We start from the raw sequence: 15,609 nt of genomic DNA on the forward strand, positions 1-15,609 counted from the left end.
GTTAAAAAAAAATCGTAGTACGAATTTTATTTCTAAAAAGTAATTATCATTCAGGATGAAAACTTAGAATCAAGGAATGAGAAATAGATTTTCAGAGGGGGGCACCCTGAGATTCAGGGACTCCATACAGGAAAGAATGTGGGAGCAGATTCTTGTCACGTGAATGGGCGTTTGACCTGCGTGGAAGGAAGGAAGTTTCAGACACACTCTGAAGGTGCGTTTGGAGACGAGCTTGCACCCCCACTGGTGAGAGTGGACGATGGGTGGTGTCCTTGCACAAGGGGGTGGTTTGTAGGGAAGGACAGGAGATGCCTTGAGGCTCGCTCTTTTGTCAATGTTGCACATTCTTGGCAAAGACCTCTCCTCCCCTTTAGGACTCTCCTTTCCCTATATATTAGAATAAAATTTTAATATTTAAATAAGAGTTTTGAACTGATTTTAATATTTCATCTCTACAAGAGTTGAATAGAACTAAGCAGGGAAAAATAAACTCTAAACCGACTGCTTACCACTTGGAAGACTTTCTACGGGACAAAATTTTGTGATTTAAAAACGTTTTGCGTTTCATTAATTATCTTAAAAAAAGAGAGAGAAAGAAATGTGATTCCCAAATGGGGATAACAGTTTGGAGAAAAATTGCCTTCAATTGGAGTTTTTTTGGTAGTAATTGCCTCACGTTTTCTCTTAGGGGACTGCTATTTTTATCTTTGTGCGTTTTCTGGGTTAGAAAAGCAATCGATTTTCTCCTATTGCTCTACATCACTCGGTGAAGGAAGGCCTTCAGTGTCTGTTTTTCTACGCTTTGTTATTATTATGTAATAAGCGATTGGGCACCTCAGGTTGTTTTCTTCCTTTGTTCAGCAGGGAAACCCACTCACCAAGCAGTGCTCCTTGGTCTGTCTTAGCCTTAATGTTGATGATGTGATCCTAATTTGTTTTAAAATGATGCTCAGAATGGCAAGAAAATCAGTGACAACGTGAAAGAGAACATGTGGGATCTGGTTGAGAGAGAACTTTCCTTAAGGCTTTAAGATGAGAAAAGGCGGAGACTGAGCAGATGGGGAGGTGAAGAGAGAAGGAAGAACCACAAGGTGGAATGGGGCTCACTCAGGAAGCAGCAGAGATGTGAATGCTGGGGTAGTTTCATGGGGAACAGAGAGGTGCTGTCCTCTTTCTAGAATTTTCTGTTGGAGCAGATGCAAATGTTAACCCTTTGCTTTGGGAAAGGGAGAGGAAGGAAATAGAAAAGCAGAGAGAAAGTATTTTCTCCTGGCCTGCTCTAGCTCACTTTCAGAACACTTACCTCAGGAACATATTTTCCTTTATTTTCTTCTCTTATGAAAGGAAAATAATACAGGTGTTTTTAGTGTTTTAATTTTTCCCTTTAATTTTTGGGTATGCTATTGCTCCTACTTTATTTCAGTGATTTAGACCAATTTCAAAACTGAGTTTTACGAAATGTTCTTTTCTTATTCTTTGAACCATATTGCATATTAAAGATATATTTATATACATTGACCCATGAGCTTAATATAGCAGCCTGGATTCCCATATACCTTGATAGGGTCTTACAATTCAGTACTTTATTGTTGACTAATTGTAGCTTTATCTCCTTTGCTAGATTATAAACTCTTTATATCTTATACTTGAATAACGTTGTGTTGGGGGTATCAGAGAAACTCAATAAATGTCATGGTGGTTGACTTTGATGAGATTAATGAGCTATACCAAAACGTTTCTCAAAATATATAACACTTCTTAAATCACACCTAAAGAGGAAATTAATTTCCTTACCACATAGAAAAAGAATTACACCACCAGGTTTGATCCTTTGGGCCTTTCTTTGCTATCTTTGGTTCCTATTAAACAGGAACCTTCCCACGTTTTTGATGACATAATAACTGAAAGTTAAAACCACCCAAAGAAAGTAACTGTTCAGATTAATTTCATGTCAAATACTAAATCACCAGGTAGGGCTACGTTTTCAAAATCCTTTCCTTATCCTGGCCTTCATGTTTTCATCTCTAGGTTTATACACAAAGAACAAGTATCATGGTCCAGAGGGCATCATTTGTTCAAGATATGGGCATCTAGAATGGAAAAAAAAAAAATCTCTGTGGGGAAAACAGTATTACTGAAGGTGTCACAGCATTGCAATGTTAAAGTGATCAACCTTGTTTCAGGTGGTTCCAGTGATACCATAATTTTTACAGTGTTTTGTATGTCATGTTATAAGATTGTATGTGTAGGATTCATAGTGAGAGAATGTTTCAATAACTTTAAGCATGCTGTGTGCTTGGGATCCAAGTGGTAGAGATCGCTCACTAAGGCCAAACATTTTCCTTAGAGCCGAAAGGTGCCTGCAAGATCATCTGGTCACCTACCTCGTGTTGTTCTTGGGGAAAAGCGGGCGAGTGTCGCTGGTGGTTTATTAACATCACACAACCTAGCAGGATCAGGATTAGAAGTGTGGCTTCTCAAAGCCAAGACCACATTATTTCTATGGAGATACATGGAAGTGTCAGCAGGGGAAGACAAGAAGAGAAGTGGGAAGGATGTTCCTGAGATTTTCTTGGTGTATCACTCTCTCAGTGCCAAACATTCTTAATTCTTACACTTTCCACTTGGAAGGTACATACAAAATAATGTCTGGAACGTGCATTCAGCATCAAGCATCTCTCTTCCTCCAATGTGTACCTGTAGAACCTGGATGTTCTGTCTAGTGTATGCTTTACTGTAAATGAAGCAGCTTTCTGTGCGCAGAATCTCTGGGAATTCTCCCGGCTTTCCTCCTTCCTCTCTTTTGAATTTTGACAGATGAGGCTTCTGGAAAACTTATGCATCTTTTTTAGCTTATGCTGTACAATTTCAACTCCTGGAAATGGTGGCAAAACCAAAAAACTATACCACTTCATTTGAAGCTTTAAAAATTACTATTTTTTGAGGGGAGGCAGCTCAAATGATTATTGAATCAATATATTATTGGTTCTTTTATTTTCTTTTTATCATGACGTTTTTCTTTCTATTATGATAAAATAAAGAGAAAGGTGCTGGATGCTTTTGGTCTCACATATACTGACCTTCATGTTTTCAAGATGAAAAGGCCAATAGGAAAAGTAAAGAATCAGAGGTTTATTAACATTTCTTTAGTCATCTAGTCTAAAAAATGTATCCTTTCTCTAGATTCCCCCATTCCTGTTTGAGATATTATGATTCTTCACTTTGCCCAAGCTTGACAAAATGGAATTATCTTTGACAACTGTGTCTACTTTGCTCCATTACCAGTTGTAAAATTCCTTCTATCTGTTCCTTCCCGTTGCTTCTTCACCCCGGCTTTGTATTTAGGAGTAACTTAAGGGGAGCAAAATGGTGGATGGGACAAGAGGACTTGCTTCTTTTTATTTAGCTTGTTTATTTGTTTTGGAGTGGCTTGGGTGACCACTGCTTCCATCTGTCTCTCAAATCCTTTATTTCCTCATGCCCAGAATGCTGACTTGAATCTTTCTCCACCTCAATTTTTCCTGTATGCAACAACCAGCATAATCTTCCTAAACAAGACTTTCATCAAGTTATTCTCCAATGACTCCCTAATGCCTACGAGAGCCAGCTACCTTAGGTTGACACCCACGTTCAGCCTCCACATACCGTTCAGAGATTAGTCAATCACGTTTCCTTGCAACTGCAGCAAGAGAGAGGCTCTCTTTTGAATTCCAACCTCCATCCTTGCCCGTGATATCTTTCCTGTAAGTTATGTCCTGCCTTTCCCTATTTGAATCTTACCCTTCTTCAAGGCTTGACTTAAGTCCTACCTTCTCCAAGAAATTTTCTGTGATCATTAGATATTGCAAAACTGTATTTCATCTGATTTAAGCCATCATGAGATAAAAGACACACCACTATTTCATTCACCACTGAGATAGAAAAACAGTTGTCGATTAAACTAGGATGCATTGCTGTCTTCAATTTTTATTTTAAGTGAGAAATCTCTTTTAGATTTACTTAAACATAGATTTAGAAAAATTATATATCACTCTTGTGCATCTATACAAATATAAATGTAATGAAAGGTTAAGAAATGTCTAAAACTTCTTCTTATTCAGACTCTGAGTCTTCTGGGATTTTCTTTCCATCCCCTGTCATTCATTCCATAAGTTGTGATGCTGGTGTTTTCTTGATCTTCCCAGAAGGTGTCAGTGGAAGATTTTCAGAAAACAACCAGGACACACAGTCCTTTCTCAAATGGATCTTCAATGGTTTGTTGACTGTAATATCAAGGTGCTGCAGGGGACCTGTCATGCCATCTGGAGTGACAATCGAGTCTGTACAGACTCTGGCAATGACAACTATGTCATGATTGCTGCTGACCAACAGCAGTTATAAGGGGACGTTGAATATCAGATGCATGCAGTTTCATCGTGGTAAAAAGTGGAAAAAATGTGCAACTCAGAATGGATGAAATATGGTGCTTTCTCATCCCATGGAACTCATTTACCATTTTTATATGCTGTCCCTGTATCATTGTTTACAAGGCCATTAAACTGATGAATGTGTTTGATTCCGCTGAGCCTCAGTAAGACATTCTTAGAGATGGAAATCTATGACAAATATGTAGATGGTAACTGGTAAAACTTAGATCCGCTCTTTTCCTTGGGACATACTCAGAAATGAGGAGCAAAATTTCCAGACAGCTCTAGACTGGAATTTGTGGGTTAGGTTAAGTTCCTTGGAAATTTATTCCCTACTTTGATATTGTTATTAATTGTAGTCAAACTTTTTTGCAAATAAAAAATATAGTTGTATCTTTTGTTAGGCGCCTGTGAGGATCCAGGAGTTTTACATATATTTAAATCATCACAAGTCAGGTGGGTTTATTTCTAATGTACAACTTAGGAGACAAAAGCTCCCAGAGCTAGAAGAGGACAGAGCTAGGGTTTAATTCTAGGTCTGTCTGACCCCACCGCTTGCACTTTCCTATTATGCTGCATGGCACAGTTTGTACATACAGGGCTGCAAAGCCCAAAATAGGTGACTTCATAATTTAGGGAGGAGTTTAGGAAATTTCACACTTTGGAATGTAAGTTTAAAATGGCAATAATTCAGAACACAGATCCAAGTGAAGCTTGCACCTTCTTTTCTTTTTTTTTTTTTCTTTTTTTATTTTTTTTTAAAGATTTTATTTTTTCCTTTTTCTCCCCAAAGCCCCCCGGTAGATAGTTGTGTATTCTTCGTTGTGGGTTCCTCTAGTTGTGGCATGTGGGACGCTGCCTCAGCGTGGTCCGACGAGCAGTGCCATGTCCGCACCCAGGACTCGAACCGACGAAACACTGGGCTGCCTGTAGCGGAGCACGCGAACTTAACCACTCGGCCACGGGGCCAGCCCCCCCTTCTTTTCTTTTTTCATGGCATTTTCACAACTCGTAATTATATTTTATTTATAATTGTGTATTTATTTATACTTATTTGTTTAATATCTTTCCCAAGTGACGGCAAGAACCACGGTTTTTCATTATTTCTGAGACGTACATTTTTCACATTTTAACATCTGTGAATTCAGAATTCATCTTAACATTGATGTTGTATTTAAGTTTAATAGACAGCATTTTACTTTTTCTCTTTGTGTTCCATAAAATAATTATGCCCCTCACAATGAATGTTTTTTGTGTTTGATTAAATGTGTGCTTTAATTAGCTGCTCTATGCTTAGTACGTAGTACAGAGACTGATCCCATAAAAGGCACTCACAAACGTTTGTGCAATGAAGGAATGAATGAATGAAAGTGGAACTTTCAACTTTGCCTGAAGGTATTTGGATTTCTGGATGAAGTCTCCTGCCTACATGAAGCCCATTGTCTACTCTTGTTTTCTCGTTCTGTCTGACTTGAGATTTGTGTATGGCCAGTTTTGTCCGCCTAGAAGGGTACATGATCCATCCAGACAGGCCTGGAGAACTTAGCTTAAGAGTTCCTGTAGGAGGAGCCTCGTCAGCAGAAGCTGTTGCCTGGTGGAAACTCCTTGTAGGAAAGCCCTCTTGAGTTTCCCGCTGAGCTGTGTTTAGCTCCTCTCCAATGACCAGAAATCAGTTTTATTTCAGGCAGGGAATTAGGTGCAGGTGGGCGGGTGTAGATTCAGGCTTGTGCTTGGCTTTGTTTGTGCTGCTAAAGGACATTTCTCAGCAAGCCTCCCTCAGTGGTCTGGGACCTTCAAGGGAAGACCTTAAGATACCTACCATCTCTACCTTGCCCAAAGGGGGTTGAAATTCAGCCACAGAGGTTGGAAGACTTTACAGTTTACTGTGAAGCCTCGAGAGAGCCATGGTTATGCCTGCCAAACTCAAAATGAATGCCATCAGCCATCTATGGAAATCTTCCCAGAAAGTAACTCTCCCCAAGAGATAACGTTGTAAATGGGCTGCTGATGAAATGAGGATGGTGCCTAAAATACTATTAGGGAAGCACCGATTTAAATGTCACTAATGAAAGATAGGCGGTGATATAATGAATTGTAACCTCTGTCCTGAGGTCATGTATTGACAGAGGATTCTTAGGACTGATACTGAGATGCTGAGCCAGGAGGATGAGAAAATACTGCTATTTGCTGGTGACGTTTCAGCATCCCACAGAGGGGAATGACTTCCAGTCTAGATAGTGTCTTCATTCCTAATTAGAACAGAAAACAGCTGCTTACCAATACCCGGAGGCTGATTTAAAAAATATCCCATAAACAAACTCTACCTTCCTGTGCTCTAGTTGTTTGCTTACCAAATAATACTCAGGTCTAAATGTTGTCTCTTTATCAACCCTACATATGGAGGCCACCCTCCAATGTTGGCTACTGACCAGGCGAATCTCCCAAGTTGAGAGACCAGATTGGCAGTAGGTGTCTTAAAACCGAATTATCATCCTTGCTTTCAAGTTCATCTTGTGAGGTTGATTAGCAGGATATTAGCAGGACGAGGTCCCTGTTTCCTGATTATCCTTGGATGACTTGATTGGATTTGAGTTCCTAAACTGGAATTCCAAGGACTAAATCCTGGATTCAACAAGCCCAACCTTAAATGTCCTACCTTTTATTCGTCTTGCAGAGAGAAATCATATCTACTAGATCTCTCAGATCACGTTGGCTGTGATTTCCCATCGTGTCTTCACAGTAAGGATGATCAAGATGTTTAGACACATAGAATAAATTACCTTGGTTTATTTGTATGTATAGCTGTGTGAGCACAAGTAATTTATGGACACCATTTGCTATTTGCATATGAAATAGGCTTCTTGTTCTTTATGGGGAGAAAATGGCTCCTTTGGGTCACAATTAGCCTATCTGACAATTAGTCACAATTAGTTACAATGCTGGTGGTTAATTGTGCACGCAAAGTTGTTTAGACAAAGTGAGACTGAATTTCTTCAGTCTTTATTCAGAGCAATTTATTCAGAGCTGTGGCTTCTCTGCTTTCTATTTTGATATGGTTTAACGTTTCTCACTGTTCAAAGAAATTATTCAAATATCTCTATTGACTCCCACCTTATTGTTGGGCGGTGTAGAGAATCAAACGAACCTCAGAAGTGTTGCGACAGAGCAGTTCAAATGTTTGGATTGGTTGATAAACATGATTAAGAGGCACGGTTAAACTGCATAGCGTATAAACAGTATTACCCTAACAACACTAGGCTTTGGGACAGAGGAGAGGCTCAAGGGGAGAGACTCTAGAAGGAAAACTTGAATAGTACAGGTGCACTTTTAATTTTCATTTTGTGTGTATGGTGAATAATACATGCAAATTAGAAATGTAAAAGTGAACTTCTGGTCCTCCAGAGGACTCTTCATTTGAAAACCTGTTGGATGATGGGTAGGTCTCCCAGGAGTTAGAAGATCGTTCTGGAAGAGTCCATCAGCTGAACAGGTTGCTGTGATGTTTAGGACTGGTAGGAGACAGCTCTGGAAGCAGAGCGTCACCCGCGTTTTAACGGTAAGGATCTGTCGTCTGTAAGATTGCACGTGGGTCTGGGACTATCATCTCTCACACCTCTGTGGAAAAATACCTAAAATAGTTCAGTTACACACTGGTGAACTTATGAGAAATATATTCGTCTCCTAACTTTTGGAGAGTGCATAAGGCTACATGTTGATATTTCAAATTAAATAAAAAAGGATTGGCGTCTTTAGGCATTTCTGTACCTCGCTGCCTAACCTCTAGCTACTTTTAGAAGTACACACTACATCTTCTGGGACGATGCTTGCCTGAGGGGAAAAAACACATTCAAGGTGCTTTTGGGACTTCGCATTCTTTCAGACTCATAAGCTTTTGTTGGCTATGACAGACAGGTAAGGCAGAATCTAGGCTGCGAGCTTTCTAGGCTCTTTGGAATCGCCCCCTTGTTCTATATGCCTGGAAATGAGGTCACAGACCGTGAGATGCAAGGATGTAGGTTTGGAGTCACATTGAGGAATGAGCTTCCCCAGCATTGGGCTCAGCGCAGCAGCTCTTTATTATGCAAGTGCAGAGACAAGCATTTGGAACCTCTTCCCCTGCTGATTAATGTCAGAAGAAAATGGAGGTTTCTCTAGGACTCCCTTCTCCACTTTGACCCATGCTTCCTCAGGGCTTGATCACCGTATCTTTTATGCATCCCCAACAGCCCAGATGATTCCATCTAACCTTGCAGCCTGTTTCCCCGACAAAACAGCAGGAATGCTATCTCTGCATCTTCTATGCATATTTCTAGAATGTTTCTGCATTCATTCTGCCACCTGCCACCCTCCACTTCCCCGAGCCCCATGATTCTGCTGCATCCTTCCCAAGGTTGACATCTTCCAGCCAAGCCCTTGAACTTGTTTGCCTGCAAACACTTATTCATTCTTTAGGACCAAGTGCAAGCGTCGCCTCCTCTGAGAAGCCTCCCCGACACTTTGAGGAGGAGGTGAGAGTTCTTTCCCTCTGCCCTCTCAGTACTTCGCTTCCGCGGAGCCCTTGTCACATCACTGTAGTGAAATGACGTTTGTCTACCTGTCTCTTTCCCTCCCTAGATTGTGAGTTCCTGAAGGACAGGGGTGATGTTCTCTCCATTTTTATACAGCTGTTCATTAATGCGGAGCCTGATACTAATACCCCTCAATTTGTGCTTGCGCAATAAATGGAATGAATTGAAATTTTCTCATCTGGATGTTTTTCCTGTCCTTTACTACTGAGTCTAAAACATTAACATCAATGATAAAATCTTGAGTATAATTATTGAATTAGAGTCTTCCTTGGCAGGAGCTACCTTTTGGGAGTAAGCTAAGTTTTTTGGAAGTTTCAAGATATGTTTAGGACGCTGGTTCTGTTCACACCACTGAAGTACGATATTAACAGAATTACGTTAATCATGTTGCAGTATATTATGTAAATAATTACATGTTTTCAATTTAGTGCACTGATATGACAATTTGTTAAATGATAAAGTCGTGAACTAAATAACCAATGGCAAAGACTCCAAAACTACTTAACGTATAAATCTGTTTTTATTTAATTTTGGTCTGGAACTATTACTTTAATGGTGCTATATTGTAACTAGGTTATTGTCATATAATGACTCACTTTAGCCAGAATATATGTGCAAGTAACAACCAAACGTAACATAAGCTCTATGGCGTTAGAAAAGTCAAGCCACATATCCTTTTTCCTGTATAATAACCACAAATGCTTTTCAATAAAAAAACTTGAAATAATTCTGTTTATATTCACTCACTTATTTGCAAAAATATGGTCGATATGATATCTGCCTTCTTTATGCTTTTCTCATAGATAAAGAATGCTTAGTACCAAGTTACAAGTGTACAATGGACACGAATTCCAGACTTGTGGATTCTGTTATTCTTTCTTTCCCTAAAATTAAACCGAAATGTATAATTTTGTTGGTTGACTTTGTTGACTTCCAGAAAAAAACAACTTGCAACATTTATGACAGCCCTCGACTTAAATTCATCTGCTTGCAGAGCTGGTTTTAAAATGAAGGAAAGTACTCCCCCTGCTGTGGGGATGTGTGGTGTTCTGTTTTACGCTGTGTTTATTTCTGCTGGAGAATACTGCTGCTCATCGAGTTTCAGGTTGCTGGGTTTCTCTAAACAGGGATTTGTGTGGGAGTAGAGACTGTGGGGGGACAGAGAGGGCATGCTGCTCTGGGGAGGCTCAGCTCCTTCCTCTGCTGAGCAACTCTGCAGGGAGGCAGCCAGTGCCCCCGTGGGAGTGCACAGTAGAAGCCAAGGCAGAAAAGAAACTTTGCTTTCAAAGAGCGTTTGAAAGCTGAAAGGATGTCAGTTTTGCTATTCTCTGGCAAAATAGCCAAACCGGTTTCAGTATCCTGTGTTAATCAGGTCCGGGCTTGTTTGGCTCAGCAAAGAGATTTCAAATATACAGGGCAAAAGAGTTTCCTTGGAGCTTCAGGAGGTCAGCGGATCTAGGATTTAGCTAGTGAGCGGGGAGGGTACAGATGCTGCTTGTTAATACCCAGGTGAATACCCTTGAGCCTGAATGCGATAATGCCCAAGATACCCATGTGGTAATCATGTCATAGCTAGACCCCAGGGAATGTAACTCTAAGTGTAAAATTCACCCATTCCACAAATATCCATTAAATGCCTACTTTGTGCCAAACTCTGTGACCCGCGAAATGTCAGGGTAGAGCACATCTCAATCTCATGGAGTTTAGAGACGAAACTTGTTCTATCAATTTTTGCACAACTCTAGGAATGAAAAAAAAAGAGATCTAGAGTTGGAGGGACCCAAAATTTATGCCCCTGGACTTTCTCTATTAAGTTCCTACCTCAAGTGAGAACCTGGTAGAACGAATCGATCATGATCAATTCATAAAATGATTTCCTTTGGAGAAGTGTGCTTGCTGGGCTGCATGTTAGACTCCCCAGGCAGGCTTTTGAGAAATACCAACACCAAGGGCCCACTCAGGAACTAGGGAAGTCAGTGTTTCTTGGGGGTGGGAGGCCCAGGCATCAGTATTTTAAGGCTCCCAGGTGATTCTAATGAACAGCCAGCTTTAAGCATTTTGGTTTATTTTGATAAATAGGGGTAGTTTGGAAATTTCACCCCGAGTCATATATAAAGTGAAGTGGCATATTATATTTTGTCAGCCTATGGGTGAAAGCCACTTGAATTATATGGCCCCTGCTGCCAGAGGGAACTCTTGGAATTCTGTGAGAGAGGTATTCCTGATTTTGGAGTAAAACCACTGTGGGGTTGCGGGAAGATAGAATATATGGCCCTGTGAAGGTCTGATAAATCTTGATCAGGAGTGGAAATTTGGTGTGCAGAAAATGACTAAGTTAGAATTTGGATGATGGATCTTGTGGGGAGAGGAGGCTGTGGTGATGGGGATACCCCTAGAACAGGTTTTGGGGCGGCTTGGCTGAAAAAAATCCCATGTGGTAAAAGCTAAAGAGGGGACCTTTTATTTGCTTGGAAAGAACGACAGATAAGGGAGTTAGTCAATGGGGAGATTTAGAGGCCCTGAAAACTCCAGCGAAAAGAGACAAGATTCCAGAACTTACTTTTCTGACACAAGAAAATGGATGGGACCTTCGCTGTTTAAGTGCTATCTCTTAGCAATGGAGGGAGAGTGCAGCTCTTGTCAAATAAAGGAGGGCTTCACTGTAGCACCTGCTGTGAGTGGATCAGCCAGCGTGGAGTGTCTTTTCCCTCCAGAAACCACTTTGCTGAAGTGCTCTTAATGTGGGGAGACGTGCAACACTTCCTCTGCAGCTGTGGCCCTTCACCTGGAGAAACGAAATGAAAGAGGACTAAGAGGCGAGACGTGAAAAGTACAGTTAGGAGTTGAGAGTTGCTAAATTGTGGTTCTCCCAGCCAATTAAGAGCAGGTTTGGATGGTCCAGGAAGCATCACGCGGCAGCCTCTCTCAGAGAGGAAATAGGGCCCTGTGGGTTAAAATGAAGATGCTGGAAGACGAGGACGGAGGTCTTTCTTTGTTGGAAGACATGGAAATTGGGTTAAGTTTGTAGAGACGGCTCTACATGGAAATGAGTAGGAGAAATTGCTTCTCTCAGTTTCTGTAATTCGACGTGTTTAAATGGGATGTAGGCTAAGTGAGGTTAGGTATATTTGCTGTAATTTGAGGGAGAGCTATGACCCATACTAACGGTAGAATTTCATGCAGTGCTTTATGCTCAAGTCACAACAGCATCGAAGATCTGGGAGCTTATTGACTGAACTCTGAGCCTGCAATTGTGGACTCACATTGAACCAGAATAATTTGTTCCAGCCCTTAATTACTTGAGAGTGACTTGTGAAATGATTAACTTGGTTAATTTATCCACTGATCAAGTATCAGTTGAGACTCTCCTCTCTGCCAGGCACTGTTCTGGGCCGTGGGGTATTGCAAAAATCCAAATAGAAAATATCGCTCACTGTGGAGCTGACACTCTTGTAGGAATGGTGAGATTCAGTTGATATTTATCTTATTTGACTGCTCAGGTGGTAAGAAGGATCAGGTTAGGTATAGGGCAGATAGGTGAGCTGAACCAGCGTGGGCCATTTGGGTATCCTCCTTAAAAAAAGAAAAGAAATACAAATTTTACAAGTAACCAGGCATTTCAGCTAGGCATATACTTTGAGTAGTTTTCCTTTCTGCTCCTGAATTTGCCCAGATTCATCCACAGTTGGGGGAAATGGAATAGAGTGAAGTTAACTGGCCTAAAATGATCAAACCCTGTCCTTGGCCTCTTTTGCTCCATGTTTCCTTGAGTGATTAATTATCTGTGGACTTGAGATTGATGTTGGGAACCAAATCGAAATCAGTCTCAGAGGTATTTACTTTGGCGATTTAAGATAAGGAGTTTCAACTGTAATTCATAGACTCCACATTATTCACCGTTATCTCCAGTGGGGATTTTAATCAATGTTATACTGTCTTCTACTTAACTGTTTGTTACACTGCTATATGCATACATATACATAAAAGAACAAAACACCCACATCAAATAAGTAGAAATATATTCATTGAAAAATATGCAACAGACCCTCATTAAAACTGATTTCTTTTTCTTTCTCAGATTCAGAAATGCAATAAGGCTAATTGTGTTGCCTAGAAAAACTGTTTTTTTTAAGCAAAGAAATATTTTTTTGGCTGAAGAACCCATTCCTTGCCCCTCTCACTTTGCTGTTCAAAGGCCTCGTATGAGGATCTAATGTATTCAGTATGAAGTAGATAAAAGTGAAGCTGTTCAGGAGGAAGCACCCATGGGCCGGGGACGCACGGAGCCCAATCTACCAGCTGCCCAAGCAGGGAGCTCACCTCCCAGGCACTTTTAGGAGTCAAGGGTGGGGTGGAGAGTTGCCATTCACTGAGACACAAGAGTGTGGTGGGAAAGCTGGACACAGGGTGTGCCAGGTGGAAGCAGCAGTCCATCCTGGCCCTAAAATATCACTGATATAACTCTGAAAATGGTACTACCTTAACTCTGGTCTCTACCCACTATAACTCATGAAACGTATACGGGGTCTAGAGTGCCCTAGATAACCCTTGAGTGGAAATTTAAAGAAAACATGTTGGGACTGGCCCCATGGCCAAGTGATTAAGTTTGTGTGCTCCACTTTGGTGGCCTGGGGTTCGCCAGTTGGGATCCTGGGCGTGGACCTACGCACTGTTCGTCAGGCCATGGTATGGTGGCATCCCGCATGAAGGAACTAGAATGACCTACAACTAGGATATACAACTATGCACTGGGGCTTTGGGAAGAAAAAAAAGAGGAAGATTGGCAGCAGATGTTAGCTCAGCTTATCTCCTAACCAAAAAAAAAAGTGATAAATCTTGATATTCTGTGCCCTTGATATGATGTGGTGAAAATGGCACTAAAAAAAAAAAGAAAATATGCTTATGGAATATCAACTTGAATGGACGCAAAATTTTTAGTTGCCTGGGACACCCTGCATCCTGTCTTGGCCCTCCAGACACCCCAGGGCTTGATCCCCAGCCCTGCCACTTACTTGGCTGTGTGCTCTTGGGAAAATTGTTAATAGTTCATAGTCTTGATTTCCTGATGTGGAGATGATAATGTCTGCTTTGCAGGGCTTTTGTGACAATGAAACCTAAACACAGTAAGTAAATGATGACTAGCAGATCCATAGCTAGCAATGTAACCAGGAGAAACAGAGCAAAATGCCCCCTGACACCTTTAGGAGGGTTGGGGAAGAGATTGTCTCTGCTCAGCCACAAAGGGGCTCCTAGACCTGACAGCTCCATCCTCCATTTCTGGCTGCCAGTGGCATCAATGGGGTGGGCCTGGATCAGAGACAAAGTTGCCAACAGGGCTTTCTAAGGGTAGAGGGAGCTTAAACATTTGTACAATTAAGAAATCGTGCTAAAAAGGTTTTGCTTCATCTAAATTTTGATGTCCAAGGTCAAAGCCTTGGCCATGCCATTTAAATTCAAGTGCTGATTAGTATTGTCTCAAGACTGCACCCAATTTAGTCTTCACAAATACCTTTTGAGTTTGGACTTTTCTCTCCATTTTACAGGCAAGGGTAAGTCTCTCACGTAGTTGGGGATTATCAACCTAGAACCAAAATGAAATGTGTGTAGTTCGTACACAGTTTATACCCAACTGTGTAGACCTGGGCTTGGGTTCTACAGAGTGAAAGGCAAAGGTTAGTATATCAAAAAAATTGGATGGGTGGGTTTGTCATGAGAAAAACTCACAGAGCTTCCTCATGAAAGTATGTGACATTGGGTCTTCACTGAGATTTGTATTTTAAAATCTCAAGTCTCTGGTCTGTTTTAACTTTTGAACCAATGAGAAGCAGCCCAAATGTTAGAGAAGGAATGGAGCTTAGCTGTCGCTTAGTCCAACACTTTGATTTTGGAGTTGTGGAAACTGAAGCCTGGAGAGATTAAATGACAGATGCAAAGTCTTGCAATTAGTGGCAGATTAGGACCAGAACCTATGACCCCACTCTGCCACCAGGACTTGATTGTTGCCCGGCCTTGAAAGCTGCGCTTGTTTCTCGTGAGGTAGCACGTCTATCACTCTCGCATTCCAAGGTGGTAGTAATATACCCTGTCACCAAATTGCAGAAAGAGTTTAATACTGTTCTCGATTCCTTTGGACAGTGAATAGGTTTCTGGCCATCCTCCCCACTCCTGTCAGCTGGTGCTTGCTCATGCAGCGCCAAACAGTTTTAATGTGACTTAAAAAAATTCTATAATTTCCTTGTTGCTGTCACCCTGCCCTCATTCTCCAAGTGTTCTAAACATTTCAAAGGCCAGCAGGACGAGCCGCCTCTGAACGGCTAGTCATCTGACTGCTTGTGGCTGCAGTTCCTTAGCAGCCAGGAAGCTGTGGGTTTAAGTTTATGGACTGACAATGCACTGATCGGATCACTAAATATTTGTTTGACGTTGTTAACTTTTTGTGCTCAAAAAAAAGTCCCTTATTGTACCAGGATACCTTAGTACAAGGCAATGAATGTTGAGACTGATAAACATTGTGGTCTTTTGTCTGCATGGCGCTGGGGTTTACTTCATATTACTTGCCATTAGGAGATAGAACAGTTTATGTAAGAACATATTCAATGCTGAATGTGCTTTTTAATACAGCTCTGAAGGCATTT

At 41.1% G+C, this 15,609-nt stretch overlaps 1 protein-coding gene across 3 annotated transcripts in view; it reads left to right on the plus strand.

The window, feature by feature from the left end:
* The window catches only part of DNAH5 (dynein axonemal heavy chain 5), a 266,364-nt gene that overhangs the window by 38,455 nt on the left and 212,300 nt on the right, over positions 1-15,609 (plus strand). For 2 of the 3 annotated variants that reach the window (XM_046670918.1, XM_046670919.1), the window contains exons 1-2: positions 7,700-7,725; positions 7,809-7,962. The exons of the other annotated variant lie outside the window; for it this stretch is intronic. In XM_046670918.1, coding sequence (XP_046526874.1) covers positions 7,906-7,962 — 57 coding nt within the window. In that variant the 5' untranslated portion in view covers positions 7,700-7,725; positions 7,809-7,905. Of the gene's footprint in view, positions 1-7,699; positions 7,726-7,808; positions 7,963-15,609 lie in introns of those variants that run through there. 3 annotated transcript variants of the gene reach the window in all.

Source organism: Equus quagga, chromosome 9 (genome assembly GCF_021613505.1).
Source record: "Equus quagga isolate Etosha38 chromosome 9, UCLA_HA_Equagga_1.0, whole genome shotgun sequence".
NCBI lineage: Eukaryota > Metazoa > Chordata > Mammalia > Perissodactyla > Equidae > Equus > Equus quagga.